Here is a 17,184-nt window from a genome sequence, read left to right on the forward strand (position 1 = left end):
CCCACCCTCGGGCCCCTCCTCGCCCCACAGTCCCTCAACCTACCTGCGAAGGGCTCCCTAGCTTCTCCCTAGGCTCCGCATCAGGCCCGTGGCCAGGGGGCACTCGGTAATGGACGGCTCCGTAGGTGGTAGGAGGCCAGAAGAGACGCACATGCTCGCAGGCACACACAATACAGATACAAGGACACACACACACACACACACACACACACACACACACACACACACACACAAAGACCAGCAGGGGCTCTCTCCCACCAGCTGCAGTGAAAGAGAGGGAGGAGGAAATAAGAAAGGGGAGGGTACTCCTAATAGGCATAACTAAAGCACTCCTAATGAAGGGATCCTGTGTATGCGTGTGTCTGTGTGTGTGTATCTGTGTGTGTCTGTGTGTGTCTGTTTGTGTGAGCGTCGTTAGTGTTGATCCTGTTATAAAGTGCTGTGGCCCAGAGGGTTGGCCTGATATTAAAGCCCTAAATGATGCTATTTATTATGTCCTGTGTGTGTGTGTGTGTGTGTGTGTGTGTGTGTGTGTGAATGTGTGTGTGTGTGTGTGTGTGTGTGTGTGTTTGAGTCTTTGGGTACTTATTGCTTTCCTGCCTCATGTTTTTGGCAAGTGGGGGTGTGTGTTGGTGTATTGTTGTCAGGATCGATAGCTGCAGGTCACAAAATTTAGGGGTTTATCGATGATCATCACAGTGATTATTAGTCTCTGCGGTTGGTGCTCAGAGCAATAGGAAGAGCACAGCACCTGTATTGATTATATACACTGACTGTCTTGTTTTTTTACATTTTTAGATTTAGAAGTATATTTACACTCTTATCAGCTGAGAAGGCAAAGTGAAGACCTCTTAGTATACTTTATATGCACCCGCAACAATACATCCTCAATGAGTGTTGTCACTTACAATTTATCAGTGATTTTTGATTCACTTTTGTTATTATATCAGGAAGATTACAATATATTTCCTGCATATTCCTCTTTAAGATGTTTAATATCACTGCGATCACTCTTTTCCTGCAGTCGGATCTCTTCCAGCAGTTCCTCCCTTTAAGCTTCAATAGTGTCCCAAATTGCATTAAGGCTTCACACCAGGTTGTCAGAAACTGTTGTTCAGTCTGACTGACTGGACAAAATCCAGTCCAGCCACCAATAATGACAGAGGTCTGAACAAATCCAGAGAAATGTTTGTATGATGTATAGCACTTACTGCACAGTTACTAGCTTTATGAGGTTAAAGCATAAAGCTCAAGTGCTTGTTTCCTATATTGTTAAAGACAGGAGTAGGGTTGGGTATAGTTTGACATTTTTCTACACTAGTGCCAATACAATATCTGAGCTTTGGTATTGATACCAAAATGATACTTTTATCAATACTTCAATACTTTTAGGATTAAAAACAACCTTTTTAGTTTTAATGTTTAAATGTGTCTTTTTCTGTATTAAATGAGTCTAAAAAAGGGTAAAATGATTCAAATCTCAAGCTGTCTGAACAAAGAATAAGAAAAAAAGAAGAATTTTACAAAGCATTCAACATCAGCTTTTAGTAGAGAGTGTTGCTGTATATAATGACACATTTCGGTCACTAACAGAAAAGTATTAAGGTTTTATATCCAGCTGTAGACAGGAGATCAAGAATCTAGACCTAAGCTACACACTTGCATGTGTACGTACTGTGATGGCAAGAAAGAGAAAAAACTAAGTCATAGCTTTTGAAATGCATTGCTGTTTCTTTTCCATTATTTAATAGTTTTTTATTCTGTCTTTCATTCACTCACAACTTGTTCATGTGGAGGCACGTTGGTTGCACAGGTCAGGGCAGAAGGCACTGCTAACCATCCTCACTGACAAGCCTTCCACCGTCCAATCCTGGCACACTCCACACACACGCTGTGTCATTATTTTCCTTCCTCATTTATACTCCGACCTCTTAAGGACAGTGAAAAGATAGCTAAACACAATTCTTCCTCTGTTTGACCCCTCCTGTTGTGTGGAAGTGTGTGTGCTTGTGGCCCCCAACCTGCAACAACCTGCAGTGAGTATCGATTATTTAATAGTCCGTGGTGTTGCTGTGCGGGTGCAGGGGTCAAAGTGTGTGTTATTGGCACGCGTTGCAGATATGAAACCCCCTGCTGGGTCATTGCACGTCCCTCCTGATTCACTGCAGTTAGCCTCAGTGACCCCTGAACCCATGTGCCCTCTCACCCCAGCCTCACTCTCTCCATCGACATTTTGACCCTCCTGCTGAGGTGCTGTGTGTATATTCTATTATATATCAATATTTAAAAATATATCTTAAAGAAGGAGATGTTGTTCTTTGTTTCAACCATTTTATGAACCTTTTTTCCAAATAATTTAGAATATCTTGTAATTTATTAACAGTACATTTCTGTCTGCACGCTTGCATACAGGTGCCAACCCCTTGCAGACCAATGGTTTGGGACACACAGCACGGGCCTACGCTAAAGAGGGAGAAGTAGGCACACTACTGCAGGAGTGGGAGGGGAAGGTAAGACACACTGATCGCATTCATACAGACACAAATGATCGTTTTGTGTTGTTTCCACACAGGCTGTGCTGAATGTGCAAGCAATTAAAACAACACTGGTTTCCATGCGTACAAATGTTTTGATACTCATTTCCTGTGGTCTGGTCTGGTCTGGTCTGTGTGACTCAGCACTCAGCAGACATCTGTGTCATTTATTTGACGTCACGCCCACAGACACACTCTCTTCAGGAGGTCTGTGTCGGTCTGGTGAATGAGTGACAGGTGCTTTTTGAGTGTGAGAGATGTGAAAGCTGTTAGAGGTTAACTGGGGTTAAAAGCATGCTGAAGAGTAAAGCTGGTAAACGTCAATATAATAAACATAGCACAAAAAGTAAGGACATGTGTATGGTTCTTTCACACACTACTGAAGCTCCTGTTTGTTAAATAAATAAATTGTTAAATTGCCAATTGTCTTGTTTCTTCAGACGTCAGTCATCCAATCCACCAAACAAGAGTCAATAGCAGAATAAGCTGTTCGGCATTGGCAGAGAAAATTTGACACATTTTTCATGGGCGCAACCCAGATGCTCAGCTCTGCTGCTCATCCAACAAATGCATGTTCCTTACAAATGTGACACAATTTAAAAGGGAAATAAACAGGCTTTCCAACGGTATAAGATTTATTGCCAAGAAGCATTGTTACAACAAAGAAATACTCTACCAAACACAAATGTCTTTACTTTTTGTGCTATGTTTATTTAGAACATAACATGACATTAAAACTAGATACAATCTTGAGTTTTAGTTATGATATTGTGACATCTATGCTTCTCTTCAATTTGCAAAGTTGCAGCAGTCACCATTACATTTCCAATGTTTCTCTCAAAACCTGCATGTAAATATCGCCTGAAAGCATCAAAATGTGGTCTCATTATTGATATTCAGGTCTAAAATATACTGATAAAATAATGTATTTTACCATTTATTTAACAGTTTTAGTTGAATGTACTAAAATCCTCCTCCAAATTCTTGTTTGAACAGGTAAAGAGATTAGATTCTGCACTTTTAACACAAATAAAAGCATTGACACAATCACAGACACTTTGAAAATAAAGTAGGAAAGCTATCAGTTGACTGTGAAAGAAATGATTTATCCCTTTGTTTAATATATTTTCTGATTGTTAAAATGTGATTTAAATTGAGGTAATTCAGAAGCTTTGTTAGTTTTGACTGAACAAAACTCTCAAACCATCTGATTTAAGAGACTGACTGATCAGCTCTTTGTATTTCACAGGTGTGCAGTATAGCAGTTGGAGTTGGGTCTGCGCTTTTCTTAAATAAAACTTGAGTTACCCGTAGTTATCTGCTGGCTTGACAGCAGGCCAGAGCTAAGCAAGATGGAGAGAGAGAATTAACAGTCTGCCTCCACTGCGGGGAGAAAAGCTGAAGTCTTGGAGACAAAGAGGAGAGGATGAATGAGTCATGGTGTAGCTGCAAGAAGATGAAGGATGATGGAGGTGAGGAGGGAAGGAGGTGTGAGAAAGAGACCAGAAAATGTGGGGAAGAGTAGAAAAAGTATAGATATGGGGGGGGGGGGAGAAGGGAGAAATACAAGAGAGATGGAAGGAGATTAAATCAGCAGAGAGGAAGGGATGTGTGTTGGGGAAATGGAGGCGAAGGAAGATGGAGAGGTAGAGGAGTGTAACAGGAGGAGGACAGGAAGCTGATAGCTGCTGGTAAATGAGGAGGAAATGTCTATGAAGTTGAAGGTAGTAGTCGAGTTTTGCACAGTTTAAAAATGTGATACATGATCTAACAAAATGATTGGTGTCAAAAATATTTATAACCAAGCTTAAAAATTATATAAAAATAGGGGAAACAAACAACAAAAATCAGCTCCTGCACACTGTAAACGCTATAAAGTAAATCTGTTTCAAGCAATGAATGACGAAGGTCGATTTTTTTATCTGTTGGGGTAGCTACTTTTCTGTCTGATGAATGTAGCTTGACTGAAACACAGCTCTTCAGTATATTTACATGCGGGAACTAATTTTCCTGCATGCAAAGGTCACTTTCCCTGTATGACATTATGCAGCAATAATCTTTCTTATAGGGATAAATGAAAGGTGAATGGTATCCAGGTGTCTTGAGAGATAAATGGTTTGAAGTAAAGTTTATTTATTTAGTCCAGAATCACAAATAATGGCTTGAATGACTGTACAATCTATACAACATGTAATATCTTCTCAGGAAAACACACACACAAAAAGGGAGAAACATGCTAATTATGCGTCTAAGCCAGATTCTGACTTCAGTTATAATCCCATAGATGGTTGTTACACTCCTCAGCCAAGCACACATACATCAGATGTTTTAAAGAGGGCTACTATTGCAACAGTAAAGCGAAACAGTTTGTCATGGGTCTAAGTGCATGTTTGGCTATTCGCCGTGCTCCTATTTCAGGGCCTAATAGTAGAGGTGAGATGGGAAGAAGAAATAATAGAGTAGGAAGTTAATTTCATACATTCTGCTCTTTCTCGGCCTCTCATTCTTCCTACTCTTCCTGTTTCATTGACTCTCGTGTGTTTCCTTTACCTTCCTCTTTCTTTTTTTTTCGTCTCTTTTTTACTTCCATCTAGTTCCAGGAGGCACTGGCTCGGCGGGAGGCAGCAGAGAGGAGGAGGTTCCCCCTGGAGAAGAGGCTGAAGGAGCACATCATCGGACAGGAGGGGGCCATCAATACTGTGGCTTCAGGTACACACACACACACACACAGAAAGAGAGATAAAGGGATAGATATTAGATGATTTCTGTTTTGCACTCCTCTCCTTTCTCCTTTTCCTCTTTTCCTCTCTCTCTCTCTCTCCATCGGCTCTCCTCCCTTCCCTCCAGCAGTAGGCGGGTTCAGACAGACCGGCGGAGGCTGTAATTGGTTAATTGTGATGAATGAGCTGTCTGTCAGGGCATACACAGGTGCTGTGTGTGTATGTTTGTGTGTGACAGCTGAAGAGGCCAGGCTTGGAGCCGCCAGTTAACACGATTACAGAGAGAGGAGACATACTACAGAGCCCCCCCTCCAGCCCCTCCACCCCTTCCCCACCTCCCTCTCCATCATCCTCCTCCTTTTCGCTCCCTCTTTTTCCCCCCTCGATCTCCATCACACCCACTCTTTCTCCCTCATCCGTCTGTCCTTTCCTACTTTCGGTATTGGGGGCCTCCATGCAACCTCCTGCATCTTTTCCACCATCGTTGCTCCACACACTGTATCGTCGATATTTTCTTCCCTTTGACACACCTCACAGGGTCGGGGATGGACAGTAGAAAGGTGACGTGACGGAGACAGGAAGGGAGACAAACAGATGAGACAGGGAAAAACTAATGGAGGACCGCTGATGGGAGAAGATAGCAGAGAAGAAGCTAAGAACGAGAAAGCTCGGAGCATTGACAGAAAGACAAAGAGAGCGAGTGTAATGCATGGACACGAGGAGGGAGGATGAGTTAGAGCACAATAACACAGCAGACAGTAAAGAGCTGATATTACACCGAGCATCCATGGAGGCCATGTATTGATCCGCAGATGAGAGTGTGTGTGTGTGTGTGTGTGTGTGTGTGTGTGTGTGTGTGTGTGTGTGTGTGTGTGTGTGTGTGTGTGTGTGTGTGTGTGTGTGTGTGTGTGTGTGTGTGTGTGTGTGTGTGTGTGTGTGTGTGTGTGTGTGTGTGTGTGTGTGTGTACAGGAAGGATGTTGCAGCTCACAGAGAGGCTGTGTGTTATTTTTATGATCTTGGACAGTTTCTGTTTAGATTTGTGAAAATAATCAAGTCACTCCCAAGGTAGAAACAGATATTATAATCTGTAATGTCTTTGTGGGAGCAAATAGTACTTTGTGTTTATAATCAACAGGAGAGCCACTTGGATATCAGTCTAGAGGCCACTGTAAGTCTAACACCCATTAAACTACACATGACTACAGATGTTTAAACACAAACTAGTAGTTGTGTTTGGGCAGGAGGAGAACATCACAGTAGTTAAAGTCTTTGGCAAGTTGATAAATGATTGCTGTTATCATGGCAAATTGTCTTGAAAGCCATAGAAGATGTCACCACAGTGATAAAGGAGCAGCTTATTGATCCCAGAGAAGTATTACAGCGAATATAACACACGCACACACGGAGAGAGAGAGAGAGACAGACAAAGTGGGATAAAAGTTAAAGAGGCAAAGAGTCAAAGCACCATCTGCAGATCTACTGTACATTTATACTTATATAGTGTGCTGCTATTTTCTCCATTTTTATCAGAAGCAGAAATATAGAGCAGGAAAGAGAGGAAGGATATATATTGTACATTAGGAGGCAACAGATGAGATGAGACAGGGATGTAAAAAGAGCAGAGGATGCTACTCATAATACCACCACAAATTAAGTGTTATCTACAGTATAGAATTGCAACTAATGATTATTTTATTGTCAATTTGTGCATATTAAATGAGAAAATACCTGTTGCATGTCAGACTTTTTCATATTGTTTGTTTTGTTCAAAAATGCAAAACATAAATTTTACTATGATATAAAACAGAAAAGCAGCAAATACTCACATTTGAGAAGCTGGAAACTGTAAATAATTGGGTGTTTGTCCATGATAAATGACTATTAATCAATTCATCGATGTAGTTGACATTTTGTAGTCTGGTGGTTGAGTTATTGTTTCATCAACGAAGCATTTCTTCACTCTTTAGTGATATGTTGCTGCCAGTGTTGGGTTACTGTACAGTGTTACTGTATTCACATGACATTTATCTGTAACGTGTCACAGTGTCTACAGTCAGTAATCACATTACAGTTACTAAACAAGGAAATATGACGTTACTTGCGTTACATTAGTTCTTCAATTATTATGTATAAATTGCTTGCGGTACAACTGCTTGACCTCTCATGCTAACACAAAGCTAATAGAGAAACAGGCTCGGTTCAGACCCCAACCAAGCAGCCAAAGCTTTCACGTTGCTTGTTAATCTCTGTCTTCCAGAAACAAACTCAGTAAAGTACCGATAATAGTGAACGGACGGCCGTCATTAGACAGGAAAACTTTGGTGAGCTACCTGGACCAGTGTTATATCAGGATGGAAACATCATCCAGTGCCCCTGTGTAGAGTCTCTTCAGCCTGGCCAGTCTTGTGCCGACTCCGAGGAGAAACAAGCTGTCTATATATTATTTTGAGGCAGCTATTATTTGTACAACATGATGTTATAATGGTCAAGACCTATACTATTTTACCTGTTGATATATTATTTTTTACACGACATCGCCGGCGTTGCTAAGGAGTAATGCAAAAGTAATGTAACTAGTAGTGTAATTACTTTTCACAGGGAGTAATTAGGTAACGTAACGCAACACTGGTTGCAGAAAGAATGACTGATATTAGTGATGCAAAAAAAGAAACATTTGTTGAAATGAGTTGTTTCTTTAAATATTTTGCATTTGGTTTGTCCTCATGATGATCAGCTGGCCTGCAGCAACACACACACACACACACACACACACACACACACACAGGAAAAAGGTTAGATTGATCCAGGTTTAGCTCTCAGGGCTAAGAGTTATTGAAGAGAATCATCCCTCTGTAATCATGTTAGAGCCAACCAGACCTGCCCAGCACACACTGCTCAGAGAGAGTGTGTGTGTGTGTGTGTGTGTGTGTGTGTGTGTGTGTGTGTGTGTGTGTGTGTGTGTGTGTGTGTGTGTGTGTGTGTGTGTGTGTGTGTGTGTGTGTGTGTGTGTGTGTGTGTGTGTGTGTGTGTGTGTGTGTGTGTGTGAGAGAGAGAGCTTTCATTTGTTTTGTGTCTCCTTCCTTTCCTTGTTGTTGTCAGGGTCCTCTGAGAAATGTCAATGTGCCCTTCTGTCAAAGTCGTTCTCAATCAGCTAAAACACGCACACACACAAACACACAGAAGGTTACGCTGTCATTCACACAGCCATTGATAAAGCAGACAGAGCTTTGGAGCCCCTCTTGTCACTGTTCATCTCAGCGGCCATCTCTGACACACTTGTTTGTTTCTCTACCTCGTTCTCTGTCTCCTTATCTCCATCACTCCTCTCTCCTTCCCCTCTTTATCTCTCTCTGCATCCTCGCTCCTCTTTCCTCCCCTTATCTGTGTTCCTCCCTTTGCTTCCCTGCCTGCCATCTCCATCTCTCTACCTCCCTCAGTCTCTCTCTCTCTCTCTTTCCACCTCTCCCCTCTCTCCTGCCAAGCATCTGTTCTTTTAAGATTATCAGCTATTAGTAGCTAGTTTAACACTCGGATCTCGTGTCTGTCGTACAGTATTTGAGCTCCACTGCATCACACAAAGAGCTTCTTAGCTGCTGCAGGTTACCGAAAATGAGCAGGAAGAAACTCGTCAAGGCTCAATTTGTCTGTAGCATAAAGTCATACTGAAGTTTTATTTCTGTTAGCAATGTGGATGCAGAGTTTACGCAACATTTATCTTGTGCAGGGTATGGAGACACGTTTTTAGTTGCCAGTTTATCATGTAAAAAAAAAAAAAAAAGTGCTTAACACTGCATGTCACCATTCACACATACATTCATACACTGATGGCAGAAGTTGCCATGCGAGGTGCCAACCTGCTCATCAGGAGATCTAATCTAATACTCATCACACACACACTCACTCACACTGATGGCTCAGCCTTCAGGAGCAATTTGGGGTTCAGTATCTTCTTGCCCAAGGACACTTCGACACACGGACCAGAGGAGCCGGCGATTGAACCACCAGTCTTCCGATTAGTGGGCTATCCCTCCTGAGCCACAGCCGGCTGTCCCTGCGTGATATCATAAACCTCATCACACTTTGATAAAACTATCTATAAAATTGCAGTTCACCACTGAGAAGAAATGTTCAAACCATCAATTTAAAAATAAGGAAATACCTCCAATGTTTTTGTATGTTGTTTCATTAAGTGGCTTATTTAATCCATTCTGTATGCATAAAGATAATAAGCAGGAACATTAAATTTGTTATTGATGATGCCAGTAAAGCAACAGCAGATGTGTCGTGTAAGTCTGCAGGATTGCAAAAAATATGAAAGTATCAAAAAGTATAAAAACATGAAAAAACAGAGCACTAATAGATCCTTTCAAAGCAGGAAATGCACAGGTGTGAATAACAACATTAACGATGAATCCATTAAACCATGCCAGTGATTCACCCGCACAATACCAGAGCACCTATTAATTCTACTCGCTGTGCTTTTCCTGCTTTGACTACTGAGAAAGGTTTATTTACTGGTTTTGTGGTTTGACAGTGAGCTTAAAGGCCCAACACACTCACACAGGTGTTGATGAAAAGTTCATCATGGCATCACCAGCTGCTGCTGTCATCTCCTCACCATTACGTAACAAGCAGCACGGCTGTTGATGCCCCGCCCTAACAGGTGCAACAAAGCTGATGAGAGAGTGAAGGAGCTGTCAATCAAACACAGTCTGACGTAGAGGTGTAGTCAGACTTGTGTGAGTGGACTATGGGTGTGTGTGTGGGGGCTTTCACATGCTTTGTTTCCTTGTATGTAATTTCCAACATCACGACTTTTGACTCCTCACCTTAAGCAGAGAGTTTGTGAGATCGCAAACTCTCCGCCGCAGCACACGTCGTAACTTTACCACCATGACACTAGAGAGATATTTAGAGTTTCCAATCATCACATCCTCGTCAGACACAAGGAGAACAAAGCGTCATAGCTTCAAGGCTATGTGCGTCCTCTCTCCCTCTCAGCATGTTTCAGATTTGGATGAGTTTGTGCTAGTGTCTGCTTCTTCGTCGAGTGGCTGAAACCACGGCCAAATACACTCTTTACTTCCCTCCGATCCACCTCATCATCTTGTCTTTGTGTATGTGTGTGAGTGTGGTTGCTGGGGTGATGGCAGGGTTGGGTAGGCACTCCTCTTTAAGCAAGCTTGTGTGTCTGTGTGTGTGTGTGAGGCTGCGATCCATGCTAAACTGATTTTGCCATGGCCGCGCCAGGGAGGCTAACACAATTACCGCTGGCTAATGGCCCCACTGACTGAGGGGGGAGGAGAGGCATTGTGGGTAGCTTTCTGGAGGTCTCTCATCTCGCTTTCTCGCTCTGTTTTTTCTCTTCTTTCTCCTGCTTTTTTTTTTTTTCTTCTCCACCAAATGTCTGACCCTTTTCTCATCCCTGCTCTTTTTTTTATCATAGTTTCTGGGATACCCGTCGCCCTCAGGTCAACACAGTTCAGTCGGGTGAAACTTGGAATACTTGGTCCAAAAGCAAAGTCAACAAATGCAAATGGTTGAGATAAAAGCCTCATTTTCTTTCTCTTTTCCTTCCTGTCTGTGCAGCCATCAGAAGGAAGGAAAACGGTTGGTACGATGAAGAGCACCCTCTTGTATTCCTCTTCCTCGGCTCATCAGGAATCGGTAAATCGCTCACTCTCTCTCTCTCTCATCCTTTACACCCAACACCTCCTTCTCTGGTTTGATCACATGAAATGATGGCCAAAAAAAACCCCTCTTCAGCTTCCTTAAAGTCGCTGCCAAAATCAACACAACACTTGAGTACGTTTAGTATTTTGAAAGCTTTTTGAGTCTATTTTCTGCCCGTCAATGACAAAGAGACAAGAATACAAAACACAAAAGATCTGTTGTAAAATGTAAACACAAACAGGAGAAAAGGCTACATTATATTGAGTTGATTTGTTTTTAAGGAGCAATTTCTTGCAAACATCTTTGTTTTATAAAGATTTGGTTTTAAAGAAACAAAGGGCAGTCTGAAGCAGTCAATAGTCTATTAAATAAGGTAAATGCTTGGCCAAACTAACATTTGAAAGTTAATTAGTTAAGTTAGTTAACCTATTAGTTAATGTTAGTCATGCTGTCAGTTGGAATCAGCTATTTCCTTTTGTTTATAGTGTTTTTACAAACTGTCATTAAACTGAAAATGTGGATAACAGGAGGAAAAGAGTTGGGACAGGATTGAGAATTGTTTTATTTCTTTTGTTTTTTCTTTTGCAATTTCACATGATGAAGAACAGTAAACAGTGCAAACATTTTAGACAGCGCAGCCTGGCAATGTTACCAAGTTTAGCCCCGCCCATAAAGGCTGTGATTGGCTCCATTGTTTCCATTTAGGTACAGTAATATACAACATCAGTGAATCAGTATAATACTATTATTAATATATTACAAATAATAAACTAACCTACGTAGAGCTGCTTCATCTCATGAGTTCATTTTGATGCCAATAGTTGTGTTTTTAATTAAGAGTTTGAATGCACGACTCTTTCTTGTTTCTTGTACCTTTTTTAATTGTGGTATTACTATCTCAGTAGTTCTTCACCGCTGCTAGTGTGGGAGCACAAGTGGTACTAATGTGCATTTAATCACACAGTAAACACTCAAAATCTACTGATATTCACAGATGGAGCGATTGTACAACATGTCAAGTCATTTTTTGTCAATAGGAAGTTAAAAAAAAACAAATTTCTAAAGACAGATTTTTTATCAATGAAGGTTCGTATTTGAATGTGTGTGTATGATCTGCAAGGTTGATATCAGGGCCAATCATGGTACTTAAAAAAAATTGATTAGTATTGGTTTCATGAGCTCCATTTGTTTCCAATCCTTTATTCATAGCAGCTCATTGAGGTCTGGGTGCAACAGCTGTCAAAAAGCAGCTGACTGCACTTTAAAACACTGGAAGCTCTTTCAACATTGTGGGAAAACAAACCTCAGAGAAACAATAACAGAACAACAGCCAGCAGTTTCAATTAATGTTATCCACTGGGGACGCTGGGGATGAATTGACACTGTCTAAATCTTGTCTGGACATTCTCGCCTCAACAGATCCACACATATATTACAAAACCCCGAACAAAAAATAGAACAAGAAAGCAGTAATGGAGAGCTTTACTGAAACAGGGATCATTAAAATGGAAAACAGTAAAGTGAATTGGGGTTTTTAGTAATTGTAATGCAGCTTCATTATGTAGACAAATATAAATATCGGGTCAAATCTCAAGGCTTACATGTTCTTAAATAGCTGCAAGATGAAAGTGTGTGTGTTAGAGAGAAGAGAAGATGGAGAGAGAGAGAGAGAGAGAGACATTATGGGCCAGACAAATGGCTAAAAAAGAGGGAGATGGTGAAATGACAGGCCAGAGAGATAGATGAAGGAGAGACGGTGTTCATATTCTCTGTTGCCTTCAGCGACAAACGGTGGCCAAGAGACATCAATATTAAACACAGTAACAAGACACACACACACACACACACACACACACACACACACACACTCACTATCATCATACCCATATGCATACCAAACACAAGTCATCAATATCATATATGAGTATTTATATGCAGAATATTTTACAGACAGACATAATGTGAGCTTCTGGAGAGCAGGAGATGATTGAACGCTTGGTAGAGAGGGAGGCACTGGGATTTAGGCCAGCACTTAGAGCAAGAGAGAGATCGTCTTTCTGTCTGAAATGAGTAAGCTTGTTTTTCCCTGAGTTCCTGAAATCTCTGCGTCCTGTATTCCAAAAAGCAGAGATGTTTTGGTTTTTTTTGTTGGTTTTATTAAATAGTTGTTCCTGTGGTGAATAATTAAATGAGGTTTCTGTTTTGACTGACTGTCACAGGAAAGACAGAGTTGGCCAAACAGGTGGCTCGCTACATGCACAAGGACATCAAAAAGGTTTGTGAAGTTGCATTACACGCACGCGTACACGCACATACACAGATATTTCACTGTTCAGTCAATAGGTGGTAAACGGGTCCTTTTCCTACAGATAGAAACACACATTTAATTTAGTGAGTCTTCCCGCCTCAAAGAGATGACAAGGGAATTTCATTTGTGTCGGTTTCCATGGTAACTATCAGTGGCACAGGTTTCACCCAGCCAAGAACAAACAAAAAAAAAGCACACTCATGAAGTACACATTTTTAACCCGTCATGTGATTGCAGGGTTTCATCCGTATGGACATGTCCGAGTTTCAGGAAAAACACGAGGTAAGAAGCTTTTCAGCTGCTCGCATTATAGATAGTGTGGATCCAGAAAGTAGGCAGTAGCCGAAATGTTTGTTTCTTATGCATCGATCACACCTAGTGCATTGATTTTTACTTCATAAGAGGAATTAGTTCATTTCAGATGAGCAGATCTGTTTCAGTAGCAATGACGCATTGGATTCATTCTGTTCATGTACTGATAACAGATGCATAAACTCAAATTCATGTTTTTGCCAAATGTTTGTGTTACATCTTTGTGAAGCTTTGTTGATGAATACATTTAATCAGGTTTGTATTTTGTTATGACATTAAGAGCCTCGTCTCATCAATATTTTTATTCAGTGACAACTTTTAGTGTTCGGTTTGCAGCAGCAGAAAGAATTAAAGGTGAAATGTGATCGTGGCGAAAACCCCTCTGCTCTTCGTCTGACATTGTTCAACTTTTCTTTATGTTTTTTTTGTTTTGTCTCTCTCCTCTCAGGTGGCGAAGTTCATTGGCTCTCCGCCGGGATACGTTGGACACGAGGAAGGAGGTCAGCTGACCAAGCTGCTGAGGGCGTGTCCCAACGCTGTCGTCCTGTTTGATGAAGTGGATAAAGCTCACCCCGATGTCCTCACTATCATGCTGCAGCTCTTTGATGAGGTGTGAACAGACACACAGAGAGGCGTGCAGATATTTTCAGAACACAGGTGCAAATGTGATTTCAGCGAATTGATCTCTTGTCGTTTCCCTGCTGCTGCTCCTCTCTCTCTCTCAGGGTCGCCTCACAGACGGTAAGGGAAAGACCATCGAATGTAAAGATGCCTTATTCATCATGACGTCTAATGTTGCAAGTGACGAAATCGCCCAGCATGCACTTCAGCTCCGCCAGGAAGCCGAGGTGGTCAGCCGCAGGAAGCTGGCCGACAAACTCGGTGAGAGACACACTAATGTACACTGTATACACACATGAACACAGTGATACACAATATTATGGCTTCTGCAGACAGTAAACATCAGACTCTAACTTTAACTTTAATTGTACATTGTGACTTTAGTTGTTCCGGTATATTACATGTCATTTAAATCAGTGAGATGATCATATAATGTCAAGTATGGTCAAATAATATTTATCAGATCAGCCTAAACTAATAGACTTAACTTATCACAGTATAATATAAAAAAAATAAAACTCATTACAGTCATCAAGTGAATAAAATCAGAAGTGAAGTAAATGTTAATTATTATTATTATATTGTTTTTTCTAGAGGATGTACAGAAAGGCGATGACATCCAAATCTCCAGACAGTTTAAGGAATCTGTGATACGACCAATCCTGAAGGTAAAATGCTTTGTTGTGACTTATTTGTTTAGTAGCTTACTGGCGTTGGCCTGAGAGGCTCCAGTCTCCAGTTTGTTAATTCTTTGGTTCCTGTCTAGGCACATTTCCGGAGGGACGAGTTTCTCGGTCGCATCAATGAAATCGTATACTTCCTGCCGTTCTGTCACTCCGAGCTGCTGCAGCTGGTCAGCAAAGAGCTCAACTTCTGGGCTAAGAAGGTATGTTTGAGTTTTCATGCAGAAGACTCACAGAGCTTACAGCACATTGACAATTCGTCTCCTGCTTTCTAATTCAGATACTTTTATGGATTATAAATGATATTTACGTTACTGTGCATTTAAGTCATTAGTGCTTAGTGTATTTTTTTGAGCAGTCAAACGAACCTCTGACTCTGCTTTATGTTTTATATTTAAGTGCACAGATGCAGTACAGATCAGCTTAATGTTTCATATCATTTGACAGAAGAGACAGACAAACAATGGCTAACACCACAAGAGACTTGGAAAAGTAGAGGAACGCTCAGATAAATCTATGTGAGAGAAGGAAAGTTGGATTATTACCATTGAGGAAGCCTGTTTTCATAGCACCCTACATTCATAGCATGGGTGTCCTCCAGTACGGATGCAAGGCCTCACCCACTCCGTACTGCAGCCGCTGAGCTGTGCAGGAACACGCAGATCAATATTATGTGCCACTGCTACTCACTATAATGTGATTACAGTGTTTAACATGTGGAGCCTTCATCAATATTTAATTATTAATATTACAGCTGGTGTTCCTGACAGCCAACATGGGCCCTGCAGGCGACTGATAGGAGCCTGACTCATGACTCTCACTGACTCCATTTGTCTGTCTTTTTGTATGTGTGTGTGCGTTTATGTGCATCTATTTGTTAGTGCGTGCGTGCGTGCGTGCGTGCGTGCGTGCGCGTGTGTTGGCTTTAATTTTTTAAGTGTGCGTGTCCTGTAATAACTTGTCTCGGTGTCTGGCAGCGATGCTAACAGCTGAAATCTCATTATGACTGAATCCTCACGAGCAGTTTGTTTGTCATTCACTTGTATTGAATGAATTAAATGTTAAATTGTATCAATTATTGCCTTACAATGGTATTCATTATGTGTTGATATTAGTGTTTATGTCTCTGGAGTAAATATGGCGTTATTTATCGAATGGAGTGCTAACATCAGTAGCTAAATGAGCAGCACTGATTACTACTATTGACTGGTGTTTGATTAAAACGCATTAAGGGCCTGTTGATTAGCACTGGCAGACATGCAGAATGACAGCATCTTCTCTCCTTCTGCATTTCTCTCTTTCTTCTTCTCGTCGCTCCTCTCTGTCCTCCTTTATTCCCTCTTTCATATTAATCTCTTTTGTAATATTCTGTCTACTTTGGGTTTCACCAGCACACCCAGTTAACCTCTTTCTCTCTGTCTTTCTTTTCCACCGTCCCCGTCATTAGGCCAAGCAGCGCCATGACATCACTCTTCAGTGGGATCGTCCAGTCCTGGACCTGTTGGCGGGCGGTTACAACATGCATTATGGAGCACGCTCCATCAAACACGAGGTACACAGATACTACTACTGAAAGAAAACACACAGACACGCTTTGAAATTATATTTTGGTTCTCAAAGCTTTAAAAGGTATTTAATAATGTTAAAGGAAAATCTTGTTTTTGTAATTCCAACCATCATTTTTATCAGTTATGAAAACATTTTACTCACAAGCTTCATTACTGAGACCTGAGGACACGGCCTGAACACAGACAGTAACCCTGAAAATGCTCATTTACACATTTACAACAGATAATTTGATAATAAATGTTTAGTTTCCTTTCATTTTCACTTCCAAATGAGTGAGTTTGGATAAAAGGATTAAACTGTGGAAACGAATCATTGCTACAAACTATATACTGTATGTAGTGTGGGAAACACAAATGAACTAGTTTTAATAAGTGATGAAAACTGATGACCAAAGACTATGAAAAAAGTAAAGATTTAGTTAAAAGAGTTGCACTTAATGATGCAAAAAATCATCAGTCTGGCATGGAAATCAAAACTGTGATTTCTGCCACAGTTTTGATTTCTGTGTCAGATGTAAAATATGATGTTTGAGTCTGTGGCGGATATTTGATCAGTGATGCGTAATCAATCAAGGAAGTGATGACAATGTAGTGATGTTCCAGGACAGCAAATATAGAACAAAATAAATGTATTTATAACAGAAATAAGAATGAAGAAAAAATTAGAGAAGATAATCTGAGTTTCTAGATACCAGTACACCAGTTTAAATGTCATTTCCTCCTACAAACATGAAACAAAAAACACTGTTTGAGTAAACTGGGCG

The 17,184-nt window shown here is 40.9% G+C and overlaps 1 protein-coding gene across 1 annotated transcript in view; it reads left to right on the forward strand.

Moving 5' to 3' along the window:
• clpb (ClpB family mitochondrial disaggregase) overlaps positions 1-17,184 on the forward strand; it is a 36,388-nt gene that overhangs the window by 16,687 nt on the left and 2,517 nt on the right. The window contains exons 6-15 of the mRNA XM_062419274.1: positions 2,413-2,510; positions 5,129-5,243; positions 10,845-10,922; positions 13,148-13,203; positions 13,474-13,518; positions 13,997-14,158; positions 14,274-14,430; positions 14,764-14,837; positions 14,936-15,055; positions 16,300-16,404. Of these exons, the coding sequence (XP_062275258.1) occupies positions 2,413-2,510; positions 5,129-5,243; positions 10,845-10,922; positions 13,148-13,203; positions 13,474-13,518; positions 13,997-14,158; positions 14,274-14,430; positions 14,764-14,837; positions 14,936-15,055; positions 16,300-16,404 (1,010 nt within the window). The remainder of the gene's footprint in view (positions 1-2,412; positions 2,511-5,128; positions 5,244-10,844; positions 10,923-13,147; positions 13,204-13,473; positions 13,519-13,996; positions 14,159-14,273; positions 14,431-14,763; positions 14,838-14,935; positions 15,056-16,299; positions 16,405-17,184) is intronic.

The sequence above is a fragment of the Scomber scombrus genome, chromosome 5 (assembly GCF_963691925.1).
Source record: "Scomber scombrus chromosome 5, fScoSco1.1, whole genome shotgun sequence".
NCBI lineage: Eukaryota > Metazoa > Chordata > Actinopteri > Scombriformes > Scombridae > Scomber > Scomber scombrus.